This window comes from Globicephala melas, chromosome 8 (assembly GCF_963455315.2).
Source record: "Globicephala melas chromosome 8, mGloMel1.2, whole genome shotgun sequence".
In the NCBI taxonomy this organism is placed as follows: domain Eukaryota; kingdom Metazoa; phylum Chordata; class Mammalia; order Artiodactyla; family Delphinidae; genus Globicephala; species Globicephala melas.
Window position 1 is genome coordinate 10,597,383 of NC_083321.1, and position 20,761 is coordinate 10,618,143.

Here is a 20,761-nt window from a genome sequence, read left to right on the forward strand (position 1 = left end):
TACTATGACAGGGTTAACCAAAGCCTCCTGAGACCCTTTCTCTCTTGATGTCAAATTATTCTGTGTTCTTCATCTCCCAGCTCTGCTACTTATGACCAGTGTGACTTTGAGGAAGTTACTTAATAACTCTGGGCCTCAGTCTCCCCATCTTTAAAGTGGAAGTAATACTGTCTATTTCACAGAGTTGTGGTGAGGATTAAATGAGAGAATGCACGTAAAGAGGTTAGAACAGTGCTTGGCTCATAAAACACTTGCAGGACATAGTAGCTGGTGTATCATTCCATCAGTTAATTCTCTTCGATGTGGTAGAAAGCTGTGTGTAATACCAGCAGGTCTAACTTCACCATATATCTAGTAGCTCTTAGACTAAGAAATCGCTTTGTTGCAATTATGTGCAGTGTCCATGTTACAAATTATACTTCTTATCTCTTAGCCAAGAATAATTGGGAATATTAGATGTTCTGATTAAATCAGCAAGGGGCTGAGGGTAGACTGATTACTATGAATTTATAGGCAAAGTAGAGTTTACTAGAATACCAGATTTAACTAGTTAAAAGTGAAATATTTTAACTTCATTATCCACGGGATGGGGCTCTTATTGGCTCATTTAGACATTACCTTTTTTTTTTTTTTCGCGGTACGCGGGCCTCTCACTGTGGTGGCTTCTCCCGTTGCGGAGCACAGGCTCTGGACGTGCAGGCTCAGTGGCCATGGCTCATGGGCCCAGCCGCTCCGCGGCATGCAGGATCTTCCCAGACCGGGGCACGAACCCGTGTCCCCCGCATCGGCAGGCGGATTCTCAACCACTGCGCCACCAGGGAAGTCCTAGACATTACCTTTTACAGATGGTCTAAGATCATCGAATTTTAAGTTAATGACTTCTGATCAGCCAATAGTAAATCTGGTGGTATATTTGGGAGGGACTTCTTTTATATAAAGCTTACTAGGTTCAGCTGTTAAACCAATAACTCAGTTTCTATAATAAAGACAGGATGAGAACATATCGTAATGGTACGAAAGCAGGGAAAATGAGGAGTAAGCGCTTGGCTTCAGGTTCTGAGCCTCGGTCACCAGGACTTGCCAAGATCTTAAACCCATTCCTCTTTCTTTGTCTTCTTTTCTCTTTCTGTAGCCATTCAGCTGCTATAAGAATAATTATAGGAAATGATGCAAATAAACAAGGTGGCGCCTCAAAAAGATCAGGACTAGCAAATTTATACTTTGGAGATACAGTCACCTGCCAGGTTAAGGTGAGGTTAGTTAAAGTACATCGATTAATGCTGGTCAAGGATATTTTATAACAGAAAACGAGCTTTTTACAAGGAAACTGTGTAAACACCTGTGCTTCCAGTTAGGGAAAGGCTGGTTAGGGCACCCCTAGATTACTAGAGGTGTAGATCTTATGGGCAACCCCTTGTCTGTCCGGCATTAATTGGCATATTAACTGGTATTAACCACATGACTCAGATTATCCCTCAGGAACCGTGGAGGCTGAGGCAATAAGTGAAACATTTTTACCAAAATCAATATCAATAGATTAAAGAGAAATGTTTTTTTTGTTTTGTTTTGTTTGCTGTACGCGGGCCTCTCACTGTTGTGGCCTCTCCCTCTGCGGAGCACAGGCTCCAGACGCGCAGGCTCAGCGGCCATGGCTCACGGGCCCAGCCGCTCCGCGGCATGTGGGATCTTCCCGGACGGGGGCACGAACCCGCGTCCCCTGCATCGGCAGGCGGACTCCTAACCACTGCGCCACCAGGGAAGCCCGAGAGAAATGTTTTAAAATACCAAAACCATAGAACATGGACTTGGGTAAGGTAGATAGTCCATGAGAGCATGCACTCAGAAATACCGTAAACTCAGACTCTGTCCTGAAAGGATTACATGCCTATCTGCCCAGGAGTATATTTCCTAAATCGTATGGATTTTCCTTCCTACACAGCTGAGAAGGAAAATTCTGAATACATACAGACACATTTATTATAAACTTTGGATGTTTATATACTAGAGAGATGGTAAGCACTTTTAAAAATTTGAGATGTGTTATAGATGCTATATTAAACACGTTACATATCTCTGATATATTTCATAGTTAAGAGAAGCAAAAATATTTGTATCCCTAGACATAAATAACTCCTATATTAATTTTCTTAGGACATGATCCCAAACACTACCTCTTTCTTAACCTGCCCTCTCCCTCCCTCCCTGTGACTTAGGGACGGACACTAGGGTCCTCTGAGACAGAAGGTAGAGAACTCCACTAGCAGATTCTGATTCCTTTCTTCTGTTTGCAGAACAACTACCTTAATGTGCAGTTTTACCCCTTGAAAAAATCACACAGCTCATCTTTCTCCACCTGAGAATTTTGAAGCTGACTCAACCCTCGGTAGCACCACTGCACATGAGAAGCTGGATTTCTGTCTAAGGATCCCGTTCGTTATCTTACATTTTTAAATGCTTTAGATAATTTGATTTTAAATGGAATGCCCCTTTGTTGTTTTATGATCCCTTATTAAGTAGGGTCTGCCTCTCTCTTTAACCTCATAAGGAATTATAATAAAATGCATTTTCTCCTAATAGGTTATCTATTATTTCTTAACGAACTGTGCTAGGGTGCCTCATCGTATGTAAAACTTGTTATATTCAGGCTTATGTTTTCATTGGTTGTTTAGTACCTGTAGTTAAAGGTTAATCCTAGTTATGCTGAATAACATAGCCTAGAAATCCAACTAATTTATTTAGGACTGGTTAGAATAAATTAAAGAACTGCTGGAAATAAATGAAGTTAGTGCTGTGGGTAAAAATTTCCTATTTCAGCCCACACTATTTATTTCCAAAACGATAAAGGAAATGGAAGACACCTAGAAATATTCTCATTTTACTGACAGGGCTTCTGATAGGCAATATGGAGACGGGCTTAGTCCTAGATTAACAAAGCAGGTGGTAATTGCCAGGCCAAAAATGAGGGTGCTTTGGGCTTCCCTGGTGGCGCAGTGGTTGAGAGTTCGCCTGCTGATGCAGGGGACACGGGTTCGTGCCCCGGTCCGGGAAGATCCCACATGCCGCGGAGCGGCTGGGCCCGTGAGCCATGGCCGCTGAGCCTGCGCGTCCGGAGCCTGTGCTCCGCAGCGGGAGAGGCCGCAACAGTGAGAGGCCGCGTACCGCAAAAAAAAAAAAAAAAAAAAAGAGGCTGCTTTGATTACTAGTCCAACACCGCCACCAAGTCCAAAATTAAATTAAAATCTTTTCAGTGTTCTCTGAACAGAACTTGTCCTGAATCAGGGGTATGCCTCTTCTTAGGTAATATTTGTAACTATTTCTAGAAGTGACCTGTTAATGATAACATAAACATCTCATCACACCCATTCTCCAGGTGCCACCAAATATTTTCACTACCTATGATCTGTAAAAATGTAATAAACAGAAACCTCAATTAAATAGAGTTGGGAGACCCGGAAGGCGGAGCTCTCACGCCCTGGGATGATAAAAGCACAACAGGAAGAAGAAACAATCCTCTTCTTTCCTGGCAGGGACTCAGCCAGTGCAAAGCCATGGAGCCTTTTTCCTCCCTGTTAAAGTGTTCTCCTGCCCTTGCTGTGCCAGGACTTGCACGTGGCTCGCCATGGTTCCAGACCCCAGATTGCAACTCTCTGCTAGTCCCAAATAAACCCATCTTTGCTGGCGGAATAGCTGGCAGTCTATTTGTTTTGGGTCAACATATCTAAATACTATAGACCAGCATAGAAGAAAAAAAAGATTTTTTAGGCAGTGAATGTAATAACAGAGTCAAATATCCCAGAGCAGAACAAATATTAGTCTCATACTACATTGGTTAGCTGGGACTTTCATGACAAAACACCGTAGACTGGGTGGCTTAAATACAGAAATTTATTTTCTCACAATTCTAAGAAGCTAGAAGCCTGAGATCAAGGTGTGGGCAGGGTTGGTTTCTCCTGAGGCCTCTCTCCTTGGCTTGTAGATGGCCATCTTCTCTCTGTGTCTTCACACATGGACCTCTGTGTGTATGTGTCCCTGTCCTAATTTCCTCTTCTTATAAGGACACCAGACATAAAGGATTAGGTCCCAATCCTAACAACCTCAGATAACCTTAATCAGCTCTTTAAAGACTCTATTTCCAAATACAGTCACATTCTGATCTACTGGGGGTTAGGACTTCAATATGCAATTTTGGAGGGACACCATTCAGGCCATAAGAATTCACCCTCTGGTCCCCCCAAAACCATGTCCTTCTCACATGCAAACTACAGTCACCCCATCCCAACATCCCCCCAAATCTTAACCCATTCCAACATCAACTCTTAAGACCAAAATATTAACTAAACATCATCTAAATCAAGTATAGGTGAGACTTGAGGTATGATTCATCCTGGGGCAAAATTCCTCTCCAGCTGTGATCCTGTGAACCCAGACAAGTTATCTGCTTCCAAAATACAAGGTAGAGCAAGCATAGGATAGACATTCCCTTTCCAAAAGGGAGAAGTTGGAAAAGAGAAGTTGGAAAGCAAGTCCAAAACCCAGCAGGGCAAATTCCATTAGATTTTAAGGCTCAAGAATAATCTTCTTTGGCTCCATGCTCTGCACTCCAGGCCCACAGGGGCAGCGGCCCCAGCCCTTTGGCCCTGGGCCCTGTGGGCCTGTGGTGGCAGTGTCAGCCCTGCCAAACTCCAAACCGCCTTCAGAGTTATTCTCTCCCTTTCCTTGAAGGATAATGCATGTTCAGAGCTGACAGCTCTATTGCCCTATGCTGTAGAATCCCAGAATTCTGACATCAAAGTGTCAGAAATATTGTCTTTTTCCTGGAAGCCTCTTCCCTTGGCTTGTGGATTATCTTCTTCTCTGTGTCTCCCTACGTGGTCGTCTCTCTGTGCATGTCTACACCCTAATCTCCTTTTCTTTACAGATGCCAGTCATACTGGATTAAGGCCAATTCACATGACCTCATTTTATATTAATTATCTCTTTAAAGACCCTATCTCCATAAAATCACACTTTGAGATACTAGGGGTTAGGACTTCAATACATGAATTTGGGGGGTGACAGAATTCAGCCCATAACGCATACTTAGGTTTGTCACATAACTCCAAGACAACTGCAGGAAAGACTAGGAGATGCAGCTGTCCTGTATGCCCAACAAGAACAAATGAGATTAATAAGTATATGACTAGTCTCTATCAAAGTAGGAGAGATAAAATGTTAAATATTTTATAAGACAAAATAAGATAAGGATTGACTATCTTTTGAATTATCCATAATATGATTTGACAAAGTAGGTTTTAACTATCTATTAGCACACCAATTTGAAAAAACAATCATGTGGGTACACACACACACACACACACACGCACGCACGCACACACACAATGGAATATTACTCAGCCATAAAAAAGAATGAAATAAAGCTATCTGCAGCAACATGGATGGACCTAGAGATTATCATACTAAATAAGCCAGACAGAGAAGGACAAATATCATATGATATCACTTATATGTGGAATTTTTTTAAAAAGATAACATGAACTTATTTACAAAAGAGAATAGACTCATAGACATGGAAAACAAACTTACGGTTTCCAAAGAGGAAAAGGAGGGAAGAGGGATAAATTAGGAGTTTGGGATTAACATATATACACCACTATATATAAAACAGATAACCAACAGGAACCTACTGTATAGCACAGGGAACTATACTCAATATTTTGTAATAACCTATAAGGGAAAAGAATCTGAAAAAGAATATATATATATATATATACACACACACGTAGATACACATATACATATATATATATATATATCTGAATCACTGTGCTGTACACCTGAAACTAACACAACATAAATCAGCTATACTTCATTAAAAAAAAAATCACATCCAATTTTATCCATGGGTTTGATACAATGTGTCTTAAATTTTTTTAATATTTTCAATTAAAACATTAAATAAAAATAATCAGCATCAGAAACCGATAATTTTTTGACCGTTTGAATTCAGAGCATTCTATCCTGGTCAAATTTCTCCATTCGTGATGCCAGGCTTCACCCTTAATATAAATATGCATAAGATAAGGAAAGACAGAAACGGGGTTGGCAAACTACAGCCCACGAGTAAAATTTTCCTGAAACACAGCCACGTTCATTCATTTACTTAAACTGCTTTTCACTATAACATCAGAGTTGAGTTGCTGTGAAAGAAACCACAAAGCCTAAAATTCTTATTACCTGGCCCTTTCCAGAAAAAGTTTGCTGACCCCTTGTCTTGATGAAGGAAGTGTTACTAAGCCAGTGTTTCAATGTTTTATTTTGGTTGGCACTCCAGTTTTTATTACCCGTGCCATCAAAGAATATCACTTGGGTTGGGCAAGACCAACCCAAGTGATATTTTATATTTGTAAAATAAAAGGACACTGAGAACTCATGTTTCTTCTCTGGAAGATCAGTGTTTGGAAAGAGTATAAATGGCAGTTGAGACTCTGGAAATTAAATGCACTGAAATTATTGCTGCATGAACTCCCCCTGGAAAGTCTTTGTGTACTCTCACGCATAGAAATATTCCAATATGAAGACTGCTGATGGAGATGAAATCCATTGATGGAAATGAGACTCCGTGACCTACCTTAGCACAGTGGTTAAGAAAATAGATTCTGGAAACAGACTACTAGATTTTCATTTCTATGGACTCTTACTATCTGTGTGACATTATGTAAGCTACCTAAACTGTGTACAAATGAACGCAAAATGGGACTATAAGAGTACCTCTCTCATAGGCTTATTGGAAGCACTAAGTATGTTAATACAAATACATAATTAGAAAAGTATCTGGCACATAGTAAATGCTTAATATTAGCTATAATTATAATTGAATTGATTTTTTGTTTTTTTCTCTTATCTACTGTTTTGTTCTACTATGTGCTGTAATTGTGAATCTCAGGAGACAGAACGCTGTTGACCATACTCTTTAGCATGGCCACCTAGCATCATTCATCTATGTAAAGACCCTCTTATTACTTTTTTCCTTAATTCAGCCTCGCCAATTCCATATCCTACTATTATTGGTCACACTTAAAAATATTTACTATATATCCTTCCATACTACTTTCCAAAATTTTTAACATATATGTACAAATGTGAAAAATATATTTTAATGTATATTTCTAAATAGTTTGGTGCACTATACCTTACGGTTTTCTCTTGCATTTTTCATTTACCTTTCTGTTTGAGCTACATGCATGTTTTTAAATCAAATCAAATGTATTCCTCTTCACTGTTGCATGGTATTCCCTACTATTCTTTCCCACCTCACTGGGGTCCAGCAACTGTGATCTTTCCATTTTCTCAAGCACCCAAAACACCCTCTGTATTAGTTTCCTATGGCTACATAACATATCACCATAAATTTGGCAACACAGAGCAATACCACTCATTACCTTACAGTTCTATAGGTGAGAAGTCCAAGCAGGATCAACTGGGTTCTCCGTTTAGGTTCCCATGAGGCCAAAATCAACATGGCGGCCAGGCTGAGCTTTTATCTGCAGGATCTGGCTTTGAATCTGCTTCCAGCCTCATTCAGGATGTTGACTGAATTCAGTTCCTTGCGGTTATAGACCTGAGGTCCCTTTTCCTTGCTGGCTCTCAACCAGGTGCTTCTCAGCTCCTGAAAGCTGCCTGTGTGTCCTCTCACCTGGCCCCCTCCAGCTTCAGACCAGCAAGAGGGCTGATCCTCCTCACGTTCCCAAATCTCTCTGATGACTGCTGCCACCAGCTAGAGAAAACTCTCTGCCTTTAAAGGGCCTGTGTGATTAGATTAGTCCCACCCAGATCATCTCCATTTTGATTAACTCAAAGTCAACTGAAAAAAAAAATCCCCTTCGCCCTATAAAGTAACATAATTACAGGAATGACATTTCAGCACATTCACAGCTTCTACCACACTGACAGAGAAGGAGTTACACAAGAGAGTGGGCCGTTACAAGCCTCCACAACTCCCTAAATCTGAATCAACAGCTCTATGACAATGTAACGGTACTTTCACAGGCCTAAAGATGACAAAGTTCTAGAAACCCTCACATGGTACATTTTGCTTACGTGTCCCACTAATCTGCAATTTTGAGCATAAAATACCAAACTGTAGGAGGTTGAGCTAATAGGACCTTCTCTAATGCTGTCCAAAATGTGGTTAACTACCAACCTCTGAGCATGGCTTCGGCTGCTATAACTCAGGAAGCAGCCGGCCCCTCACAACTTCCTGTTTCCTGAGTGGGCTTTGGCTCAGGGTTTGACCAAATGAAGGGCTTCCTACTACTAGGGTGGCTGCTCCTCCTTGTTTCTGAGATGTGGACTAGTTCTATAGGCCAGAAATGTATGACAATAGAATTTCTGGATCTGTAAGTATCATGCAGCCATGAATATTATATACTATTGTTTTGTACATCTTTGTTCATTATTGCTTTCGATATTTTATTGTATGATCATGCCACAAATTATGTGTCCAGTCTTTGCTGAAGGACATTTAACTTGCCACCAGTTGCTAGTTTTCATAATGTTGCTCTTTACATCCTTGTACACAGCTCCTCCTGCGTATGTATGAGTGTTCCTTCTAGGGTGCAGTTCCAAGGGAGTGGAAATGCTAGGGTGCATGAGCGTGTATATGTGCACACACACAGAGTATACAATTCTACTATTTCCTAGATAGTTAGCAATTCCTCAATACAGTTATTGTACTTGTTTATCCTCCCTCTAGAGTTTCTCCACACCCTCACCAACACTTGGTTTCAGGAAACAATATTTGCCAGTCTGGAAGGGGAAAAGGGTGCTTCTGGATTTTAATTAACTGTGTCATGATTACTAATGAGATTGCTTTTTATCACATTTCCTCTTTTGTATACTCCCTGTTGATGGCTTTTGTCCATTTTGTATCAGAATTTGTTTTATTTTTCATTTTATATTGGAGTATGGTTGATTAACAATGTTGTGATAGTTTCAGGTGTACAACAAAGGAATTCTGTTATATATACACATACATCTATCCTTTTTCAAATTCTTTTCCCATTTACATTATTATAGCATATTGAGCAGAATTTGTTTTTCAGTTGATTTGCATGACATTCTTTATACATTCTGGATACTAATCCTTGTGGATTTGCAAAGTATTATGTTATTTCTTAACAGTGTTTACGGCAACTTTGGGAACAGAAATGTTTGATTATTTTGTATTGTGGTAAAAAAACTTAACATGAGATCTACCCTCTTAAAAAGTGTACCATACAATATTGTTAGCTATAGGCACAATGTTGTACAACAGAGCCCTAGAACTCACTCATCTTGCCTAAACTGAAACTTTGTACCTGTTAAATAAAAACTCCTCATTTCCCCTCCCCCAGTCCTGGCAACCACCATTTAACTGTCTGCTTCTATGAGTTTGAATCTTTTAGTTAAACATATATAATAACTCTTTCTCTTTTTTGTGTATCTATTATATATTTTTGGTTTCTGGGTACCATGAGGTTAATATAAAGCAACCTATATACATATATGTGATTATTTTAAGTTGCTGATCACTTAATTTTAAATGCATTTTAACAACCCTTCATTTTTACTACCCTCTCCTCATGATGACTGTTTTTGACACCATACCTTACATTTTTTTGTTTTGTGTGTCCCTTAACTGCTTATTGCAGACATCATTTTACTACTTTTGTCTTTTAACCTTCCTTTGTACATGGTTGACTTACTACCTGTATTGTATATGTACCTTTCCTGATGAGCTTTTTCCTTTCATGATTTTCATGTTTCTAGTCGTGGCCTTTTCTTTTTTGCTTAGAGAAGTCCTTTTAATATTTCTTATAAAGCTGGTTTGGTGATGCTGAACTCTTTTAGCTTTTGCTTGTCTGTAAATCTGAATGAGAGCCTTGCTGGGTAGAGTATTCTTGGTTGTAGGCGTTTCCCTTTCATCACTTTAACTATATCATGCCACTCCTTTCTGGCTGGCAGAGTTTCTGCTGAAAATTCAGCTGACAGCCTAGTGGGAGTTCCCTTGTAGGTGACTTGTTTTTCCCTTGCTGGTTTTAATATTCTCTTGTCTTTAATTTTTGCCATTTAATTACAATGTGTCTTGGTGTGGACCTCTTTTGATTAATCCTGTTTGGGACCCTCTGTGCTCTCTGGACTTGGGTGACTGCTTTGCCAGGTTAGGGAAGTTTTCAGCTATTATGTCTTCAAATACGTTCTCAGACCTTTTCCTCTTTCTCCTCCTTCTGGGACCCCTATAATGTGAATGTTAGGATGTTTGATGTTGGCCCAGAGGTCTCTTAAACTGTCCTCCCTTCTTTTCATTCTATTTTCTGTTCAGCGTCAGTAATTTCCACTACTGTCTTCCAGCTTGCTGGTCTGTTCCTCTGTATCATTTAATCTACTGTTGATTCCTTCTAGTGTATTTTTCATTTCAGTTATTGTATTCTTCATCTGTTTGTGTCTTCTTAAATTTTATAACTCTTCATTAAAAACTTCTCATTCTCACTCTGTTCACCCAGTCTTCTCCCGAGTTCCCTGAGCATCTTTATGGTCATTACCTTGAACTCTTTATCCGTTAGATTGCCTATCTCCATTTCACTTAGTTCTTCTTTGGGGGTTTTATCTTGCTCCTTCATTTGGAACCTGTTCATCTATCTCCTCATTTTGCCTAATTTGCAGTTTTTATTTTTATGTATATGGTAGGTTGATTACATTTCCCAGCCTTGGAGAAGTGGCCCTTTGTAGGCGATGTCCTATGTGTCCCAGCAGTGCACTGCCCCCTGGTCACCAGAGCTATATCTTCTAGGGATTCCCCCCCACCCCCGTCATGCAGGCTGTGTGGGTCCTTCTGATGTGGTGGGCTATGAGTGGTCTTGTAGGCATGGCTGGTCCCAGGTCTGATTGGTTGCCAGGGCCTGCCTGGAGGCTGCCAGTTGCTGGTTGGCTGAGCTAGGTCATGAGAAGTCTGGCTGTGAAAATCTGGGGGTCTCTGGGGTAGTGCTGGCTCACTGGTGGGCAGAGCCAGGTTCTGGGTTGAGTGGTTATGGGGCCAGAATTCCCAGATCTAGTGTCAGCCTCCTGGTGGGTGAGGCCAGTTCCTGACACAGCTGGCTGCAGGGTTGAGGGTGTCCTGAAGCTTGTGTCAGCCCACTAGTGAGTAGGGCTGAGATCCAGCAGGTCCCCAGACTGGTGCTGCCTACTGGTGGGCAGAGCTGTGTCCCAGACTCTCTGGCTGTAGGGCCCTGGGATATCCAGTCTAGTGCCTGCGTACTGGGCCAGGTCCTGGGCTCTGTGGTGGACAGAGCCATGCCCAGGGATGGCTGTGGGTTCAGGGGTCTTAAGGCAGCCTGCCTACTAGTGGATGGGGCTGTGTCCCCCCCACCCAGCTAGTTGCTTAGCCTGAGGCATTCCAGTATTGGTGCCTACAGGCTGGTGGGCAGGGCTGGGCAGTCCTGAGGCTAATAAGCTAGAGGGAAGATTACAAAATGGTCCCTGCCAGCACCCATGTCCATGTGATAGAACAAGCTTCAAAAAGTGGCTGCCACCAGCGCCGATGTCCCCAGGGTGAGCTCCAGTTGCCTCCTGCCTCTCTAGGAGCCTCTCCAAGCTCAGCAGGTGAGTCTGACCCAGGCTCCTTTCAAATTACTGCTCTACCCTGGGTCCTAGAAGGTGTGAGATCTTGTGAAAGCCCTTTAAAAGTGGAGTCTTTGTTTCCCACAGCCTCTGGGTCTCCTAAAATCAAGCCCCACTGGCCTTCAAACCCAAGTGTTCTGGGGGGCTTGTCCTCCCAGTGCAGGACCCCCAGGTTGGGGAGCCTGATGTGGGGCTTAGGCCCCTTGCTCCTTGGGGAGAACTCTGAAATTGTAAAATTATCCTCTTGTTTGCGGGTTGCCCATTCAGGGATGTGGGTCTTGACTATACCATATCCTCCCCCAACCACACCTGTTTTGTTGTGGTTCCTTCTTTATATTTCTAGTTGTAGAGGATCTTTTCCGGTAGATTCCAGTCTTTCTCATCAATAGTTGCTCTATAAATAGTTGTCATTTTTGGTGTGCCCATGAGAGGAGGTGAACTCAGGGTCTTCCCGCTGTGCCATCTTGACTCAGCTCCTCAGGAGTGTCCGTTTTTATTGAAGAGTAACTCCTCTGAAAGGAAAGGGAGAAAGAATCGATCAGGCGAAGTCATCAGACAAAGACTGAGACGTGACTGTCTCTGTGCCAGTCCAACAAGGGATTCTAAAAATTGCCCTTTAGAGGAGTCCCAGGTTGGGCGGCAATGGCTAGACCTTTGTTCCAATCTTGCTGAGGCATGCGTTGGAACCCCCAAGAGAAGAGTATGATCTCTGCCCAAAGGCTAAAGGAGCAATGGAGTTAACAGCTGGAGGCTGTTCTGGGATGGGCAATGCATCTTTCCTTGAAAGGAAATACGAGCAGCACATCTGTGGATGCCACAAATAACAAACTGGTTCAACCCGAAGAACAGTCCATAAACAAAGATATCTAAATAGATCTAAAGGCATGTATTTCCTTTTTCTCCCATTTTATCCAAAAAGGAGTTTCTAAAAATTGCCTTTGATTTGGTACTCAAAGAAAAATTTAACAGGCTAGGCCAAAAGAGAGGGTAAAGAGATTGATTCTGCAAGATGGCTGAGGTAAGGAAACTTACAAGTAGCATTTCTTAACATTGCTCAATGGTCATGAAGCTTTCTTTAAGTACCCTGTTTCTAAAGTACTTCCAGAACAGAAATTATATTTTTTAATTGTTTGTATTGGGACACTAACTGGGGTCATTTTAAATAAGAGTTTAACCCCTAAAACTTTGTCTAGAATTTTATAACCCAAACTAAGGTAAAATATCTTTCAATTCCAACATCAGTCGATACCTGGATCCTAAAAATAATATTATTAAGAGTACAGAATGGTGGTTTTGAGTGTGCAGGTAACCCACAGTAAAGGGTAACCCAGAAGACTCCTAAAGTTAGGATTCAAAGACTTCCTAAAAGAATTAAATGCCTGCATAACAATGTGTGTTTTGAAGATTGAAATTGTCAAGTATCCATAACCATCCGTAACACCACGCATATAATACTATAAATGAATCATTGTCTGAAAGACAGAGTCTGAAAGATGATAGAACATTCTGTCTCAAGATCTATACACAAACATTTACTCTTCTTTTCTTAGAAACAATGAACATAGGATCTGTGCTCTGTGTTTTTGTCTTTTCAGGAATCTGACTATGTCCCATTGGATCATTCCCCTGTGCGCCCTCTCTTCCATGAGAGAGAAATCTGGCCATCCGCTTGCATACTCTATGCAAGTTCCTATGCATACTCAGGAACGCTATTCCTATAGCTGCTTAAGAATTGTGCATCAAATAGGCATCCAAACTTAGTAGTTTTCAGAAAGCTGTGATTCGTTATGCTATAAGCCATCCCTCACTTTAAAAAATAACTTACTTCTAGTCAAAGAGGAAATTAAAGGTATCTAGAGACAGGGACTTCCTTGGCGGTCTAGTGGTTAAGACTCCATGCTTCCACTGCAGGGGCACGGGTTCAGTCCCTGGTTGGGGAACTAAGATCCTGCATGCCACGTGGCACAGCCAAAAAGAAAAGAACCTAGAGACAAATGAAAACGAAAACATGACAATCCAAAATCCATGGGAGGAGGCAGCAAAGCAGTTCTATGAGGTAAGTTTATAGTGATACAGTCAGGACACAAGAAAAATCTCACATAAACAACCTAACATTAGACCTAAAGCAACTAGAGAAAGAACAAACAAAACCCAAAGTTAGTGGAAGGAAAGAAATTGCGAAGACCAGAACAGAAATTAATGAAAGGTACAATCTCCCAAGACTGAACTAGGAAGAAATAGAAAATATGAACAGACCAATTACAAGTACTGAAATTGAATCTGTGATTTAAAAACTCCCAACAAACAAAAGTCTGGGACCAGATGGCTTCATAGGCGAATTCCATCAAATATTTAGAGAAGAGTTAACATCTATCCTTCTGAAACTATTCCAAAAGTTGCAGAGGAAGGAATACTTCTGAACTCATTCTATGAGGCCACCATCACCCTGATACCAAAACCAGACAAAGATACTACAAAAAAAGCAAATTATAGGCCAATATCACTGATGAACACAGATGCAAAAATCCTCAACAAAGTACTAGCAAACTGAATCCAGCAATTCATTAAAAGGGTCATAAACCATGAACAAGTGGGATTTATCCCAGGGATGCAAGGACTTTTTAATATCCACCAATCAGTCAGTGTGATACACCACATTAACAAATTGAAGAATAAAAGCCGTATGATTACCTAAATAGATGCAGAAAAAGCTTTTGATAAAATTCAACATCCATTTATGACAAAAACTCTCCAGAAAGTGGGCATAGAGGAAACATACCTCAACATAATAAAGGCCATATATGACAAACCCACAGCTAATACCACACTCAATGGTAAAAAGCTGAAAGCCTTTCCTCTAAGATCAGGAACAAGACAAGGATGTCCACTCTCACCACTTGTCTTGGAAGTCCTAGCCAAGACATGGAAGTAACCTAAATATCAATCGACAGATGAATGGATAAAGAAGATGTGGTAGGGGCTTCCCTGGTGGCGCAGTGGTTGGGAGTCCGCCTGCCAATGCAGGGGACACGGGTTCATGCCCCGGTCCGGGAAGATCCCACATGCCGCGGAACGGCTAGGCCCATGAGCCATGGCCGCTGAGCCTGTGTTCCGCAACAGGAGAGGCCACAACAGTGAGAGACCCGTGTACTGGGAAAAAAAAAAGAGATGTGGTACATATATACAATGGAATATTACTCAGCCATAAAAAAGAATGAACTAATGCCATTTGCAACAACAGGAATGGACCTAGAGATTATCATACTAAGTGAGATAAACCAGAGAAAGACAAATATCATATGATATCACTTATATGTGGAATCTAAGATACAAATGAACTTATATACAAAACAGAAATAGACCCACAGACATAGAAAACAAAGTTATGTTTACCAAAGGTGAAAGGGGCTGGGAATAGCAATAGATTAGGAGTTTGGGATTAACATATACACACTACTATATATAAAATAGATCACCAACAAGGACCTACTGTACAGCACAGGGAACTGTACTCAATATTTTATAATAACCTATAAAGGAAAAGAATTTGAAAAAATTATATATATAGATATACATATATATGTGTGTGTGTGTGTGTGTGTGTGTGTGTGTATAATTGAATCACTTTGCTCTACACCTAAAACTAACACAACATTGTAAATCAACTACAATTAGAAAAACAAAACTAAAGAGCTATACAATCTATGCTCTTATACACCATCTGTGGCTGAACTGTGGTATTTTCTGAAATTCTACATTTAATAAGAGGCTGCCAACAGTTAAACCGGAAACTAACTGATTTGTGGGACTCACTAGGAAGACTTACATATCCAACAAAACTCAAAAGTCTGTGTTTGGTTCCTTGGAATGTACTGCAGGACAGTTAAAAAGTGTCTATCTGCAGACACCTGATAGAACACAGAAATTTAAATGGAAGTTATTTCATATGTCATGAGAAGGTTTGCACATTTAAACTAAGAAGTTGATAACATATGAGTGCTGTCTGAAATGACCTTCATGGCTGTTGACTCTCATTTACCTTTCAACACACTGGGGAAAAAACTATCTTCATCTTAAAGGGTCTAGGAAGTTCTATTCACTCAATGGAGCAGAAGTTACTGGATTCAGAAGATACATATGTAAGTTATACAGAGTTTTAAATAGAGCAAGAAAACAATGTTAGTTAACCAAAAACGATTACTTTAGAACACTAATGTTACCACATTTTTCAAACAATTTAGCTGGTAATAGATGTCCTCACCATTTTGGGACATTATTGCATGATTAAGGGTATTATTGTAGCTACTCATAACTTATATAAATGATTTGGGACACTGTCTAGTAATGCAAACATCTCATTATTATGATGAAAATGTATCAAGTCCAAAACACTCCTCTGCAAACACTAAGTGGTAATAATAGTACAGTTGTACAAAAACACTTCCCAAGAATAAGTTTAGAATGGAAATTAGATATTATAAAATGCTATGAAGAAGGACCCCAAAAAAGGTTAAGCTCAGAGATGCAAGATGAACACTGCCACAATACAGTTGGTCCTAAGTCAAACTATTGTTTGAATTTAGTATTTTGGGGTGACCTGGAAAAAGGCAATAGTAATACCAAAAGTCTTACTACAAGTATTTATTGTGCTTTAAATTTCTGACGTTTCTCCATTTCTGTTCACCAACACATCCATCTTCTCTTATTTTGTGGGGATAAAAATAAGTCTTTATTGAAGTATGAGATCTGCAGCAAGATTGTTTCCTGCCCTCATCCCACCTATAGTGAGGCTATGGCTAGAAGTGCCTGGGGCACCACGTGGGGCCACTGAGAGCTTCCCGCAGACATCTCCCCTTTCAGAACCAACGTCATGGCTGGCCCACTATTGTGGGTTTTCTTAGGATTGCAAGATGCCCTCAGCAATAACCATCAGGAAAGTTTGAAGGACAAGGGTTCTTACTCACAGGTCCTGGAGGGTACACAGCCTATCTAGGGCCACACGATGAGGTCACAGGTAGAAAGGGAGCCCGGGCCTGGGGTTCTGCTTTTATTGGGGTCCAGGGTTGGGGACCTAGGTTTTTGCAGACACACCCTTTACTGATGAGTTTATAACATTAGGAGTAGGAATTAAAGAGGCCAAATGGTCAGTTACCTAAGTCAATGAGAGATGGGGCCTGACTCTATCTGGTGATGTGTTTTTTTTAAATAGCCATCTTTGAAGTGGATGCATCGGCAACCAAAAGCTTAAGTCAGGCACTTGCATCGTAGTCCAGAAAACCATCAGGAGTTTATACTACAAAGATATACATTATATAATGTAGAGCTATAGCCTATGTAAGCTAAGTGGGTGAAACAAAGCCAAAAGAAGAGTATTTCATGACACATGAAAATTAGGTGAAATTCAAAGTTCAGTGTCCATAAAAAAAAAAGTGTTATTGGAACACAGACATGCTCATTCATTTGCATACTGTCTATTGCTACTTTTGAGCTACAATGACAGAATAGTTGCAATAGATATCATGGTTTACAAGGCATGGCTCACAAAACCTAAAATATTTGCTATCTGCCCCTTTCCAGAAAAAGTGTGCCAACCCAACTAGAGTGTCCTGGGTAGAGGATACCCCAAGTACACAAATGAAAAGGGGAAACTCACTCTTCGTCTCCTACTTTTAGTAAATGCCCTCATTCTTAGTAGAAAACCTACTTTTCCCTCATTCTGCATTGTTTGAAAGCAAAATTAGTCGCATGGCACCTTATTACAAAGACAAATTCGGAACAAGTATTTGGACTTTATAAAAGCAAAAAGACAAATATGTGAGAAATGCATCCTACTCTTACCTGAATCTCAATCTCACAAGCCATGACAGGGTAAAACCAAACCAAACCAAACCAAAACAAAAAAGCCTACCTCAACTCAGTCTGCCGACTCATGGGTCACTGGACCCCAATATCATTCATTGCCTTATATACATTTTTGAGATTCAGTCTCTTCTTCCATAACTAAGAAATCAAAGTAAAAGAAGTCCCATTCTATCCCTGTTGAAATAGAAAAATATCACGTTGCAATTCTGATCCCCTTCCCCAAAAGTACTCAGGGAAACTCAGCACAGCCAGGTTACAAGAATTAAGAAATATTCCAGGGCTTCCCTGGGGGCGCAGTGGTTGAGAGTCCGCCTGCCGATGCAGGGAACATGGGTTCGTGCCCCGGTCCGGGAAGATCCCACGTGCCACGGAGCGGCTGGGCCCGTAAGCCATGGCCGCTGAGCCTGCGCATCCGGAGCCTGTGCTCCGCAACAGGAGAGGCCACAGCAGTGAGAGGCCCGCATACCGAAAAAAAGAAAAAATTCCAGTAAAGATGAGTGATCCCTACCCATCGGCACACAATTCTTATTCCTCACACTCTTACTTCTTTTCATCCGTGAAACCCTCCCACTTCCACCAAAAAACTGTACCCTGGAAAAAAGATTCCTTCCCCCTTTTCTGTATCCATGGCTGAAAAGTCCATACAGTGGATGCTCAGTACATGTTTGGTGAAGTGATGAAGTGGTACCCAAGATAGCACAGCCTAACATCAGAACTGAGACTAACACCGGGACTGTTGGCTTCGTTCAACCTGAGCCCTTGTTGGGCTCCCTCTCTGACTGGTCCAGGATTGTGTTATCTGTTTGCCTACTTGACATGGCCACCCGTCCAGAATTCATCTTTCTGTGCAAACTGTTCATTAAGTGGCATCATAATCCACCTGACTACCCAGGCCCCAAATCCTAGACATTATCTTTGATCCCTCTATTTCCTTTACTCCTTCACCCTCCATATCTAGTCCACCAACAACTCCCGGTCATTGTGCTTTTCAAAAAGATCCCAAGTCTGTCCACCTGTGTGGCCACAATGACTTCCTCTTTGTCCTTGTTTGGTGCCACGCTCTCTTCCACATCAGGGCTTTTGCATTTTGTGCTCCCTTAGCCTGGAATGCCCCTTCACTGAAGCACTGGTGGCTGGCATGCTCTCCTCCTTTCTCAGCTTGGACGTCACCCCCTTAGGAAGCCATCCCAGACCGTGCTGCTTCTAAGCCCTGCCCTTCCCCACCCAGTTTCCATTTTTACCCACCACTATCACTTTAAACCACTTGCTGCAATATGAAATGATCAATTATTTGTTTATTGTCTATCTTCTATGCCAGAAAGTCAGCTCCGTGAGTTCAGTGGCCTTGTGTTTCCTGCCGACTGTGTATCTCCTGGGACCTAAAGCAGGGTCTGGCATTGAACAGGTGCTCCAACATTGTTCATTAATATGTGGGAAAGAGGTTTGACAAGAAAGGAAAAATCACCCGTTTGTTTCCCCGTGTTCAGAGAAGAGCAGTAAAAGGCATACAATATCACTTTCACGAAAAGAAAAAGGAGAGATTTTCTTGGACAGTGAGTTGGTTCTTGAAGATGAAAATCTCTGCTGGGAGAAAAGACAGCCTCTCATGCTAGACTGAAAATACCTCAAGGCTCAGACCTTTGCTTTAGACTCTAGATCTTCATTCTCTGCCCCGCTCCCCTGCAGCATAGACTAGGCCCCTCCCCTGCCCCCTCCACAAATACACAGGCACACACACAGGTGATCTTGGAGAGACAGCAGTGAGCAGTCCCAAAGAGAGATCTCAGTTCCCTGCCCAGGAATCCAACCTGGGCAGCCGGGATGAAAACCAGGACTCCTAGCCACTAGACCACCAGGGGCTAGAGGCTAGAAGCAAAGTTCCCCTGGCTCTTACCCCCATTGAAAGCAAGAGTGTTTCAAGGAGGCAAAAACTGTAAAAACAGGTACCAAGTTTATTATTAGAGACACAGCATACCATATGGGAGAGCACACAGAGAAATAGTTTGTCTAAGTCAGAAGCAAGGCAGAAAGGATATGGGCGTCCTCTCTAATGAGGAGTGCAGTCCTTCCGGGTCTTTGTTTACATTTGGCCAATTACCTTGTTTCTCTTTCACACCTGACTTGTCCTAGGAGTCTCCCCAACATATATGTGCAACGTTTTGCTAAGATGGATCCCACTGCAGAGGCCTATGGGTGCATGTCCACACTTATTATGGGGTGGCACCCCCTCCCCTTTTGTTCCCCAAGGAGCCTTGCTGTGTGTATGCAGACAGGGAAGTTTTCCTTGACCTCAGGAGTGGTCATCTTATCTCTTTATTCCAGTCAGAGCTCAGCTTCTGCCACTAGCTTTGTCCTTGGAGTGTCTGGGTGAGAACAAAGCTTCAATTTTGCTCACTTGACAAACACCAGCTGTCCAGCCCAGGGGCCCATCTATCTCCTACCTCACAGGGAAGAAAAATAAATACTGACTTCTCTGGGGACTTCACAACCAAACCAGACATCGTGAGCTGCCTTCCCTGCAGGTGGCACTGTTGCATAGGTTTAGAAGGAGCCATGAGGGCCTTTTGGAGGAGAAAAAAGTCAGGGTGAACTTCCATTCGCTCATTTAACAAATCTTTGAGCATCTGTTCCAGTTGTTCCCTTGAATCTAAGATTCTTCCAACTTTAGATACACCATTATGTTATGGACCACTAAGATTAAAGAAGCTACCAATTAATCTGACACATTTCGTTACTTAATCTTAGAATCATTCTATGCAAATTAAAAGAGCTCTGTGGACATTTTAAATCATATCACTCACATGCTACAGACAAAAGCAAATGTAAACAAAGTAGCTGGTGAAAGTAAATCCTAAAATATTTTCATCATGAGTCTGCGTCTTCCAAATCGCTTCCTGGCTCAGAATCATCAGTCCCTGTTTTCTCACATAATTATCATGCTTTGAGCCATCACAAGCACTGATAATGCAATATCTCTTAAAAGAATGCTCCACTCTTATCTCCAGAATTGCCTGTCCATCGGTGACCCCAATTACTCAAGTTTTCATGCTGACCCTCTCTGATCTTACCAGGAGGTGTCAACAGAAAATTTCAGATCAAATTCTTCATGTGCAAGTGATCGCAGCTACAGCAACCTATCCACCAGCCAACTGTAATGTCATTGATTATAAAGCCTCTAAAATTTGGATGTCTTATTATATGAAAAAAAAAATGTGCTTGTTAGAATGAATGAAATATGTTATAT

The 20,761-nt window shown here is 41.5% G+C and overlaps 2 protein-coding genes across 6 annotated transcripts in view; both read right to left on the bottom strand.

The window, feature by feature from the left end:
- The window catches only part of LOC115848529 (oocyte-secreted protein 2-like), a 39,501-nt gene extending 29,636 nt beyond the window's left edge, over window positions 1-9,865 (bottom strand). Inside the window, exon 1 of the mRNA XM_060303168.1 lies at window positions 9,764-9,865. The gene's annotated coding sequence lies outside the window, so the exon portion shown is untranslated. The remainder of the gene's footprint in view (window positions 1-9,763) is intronic.
- Window positions 5,487-20,761, bottom strand: part of STX3 (syntaxin 3) — a 145,436-nt gene continuing 130,161 nt past the window's right edge. For all 5 annotated transcript variants that reach the window (XR_009564839.2, XR_009564838.2, XR_009564836.2 and 2 more), the window contains one exon: window positions 5,487-12,167. Coding sequence is in view for 1 of the 5 variants with exons in the window: in XM_060303161.2 (XP_060159144.1) it covers window positions 12,096-12,167 (72 nt within the window). In the remaining 4 variants the exon portion in view is untranslated. The remainder of the gene's footprint in view (window positions 12,168-20,761) is intronic.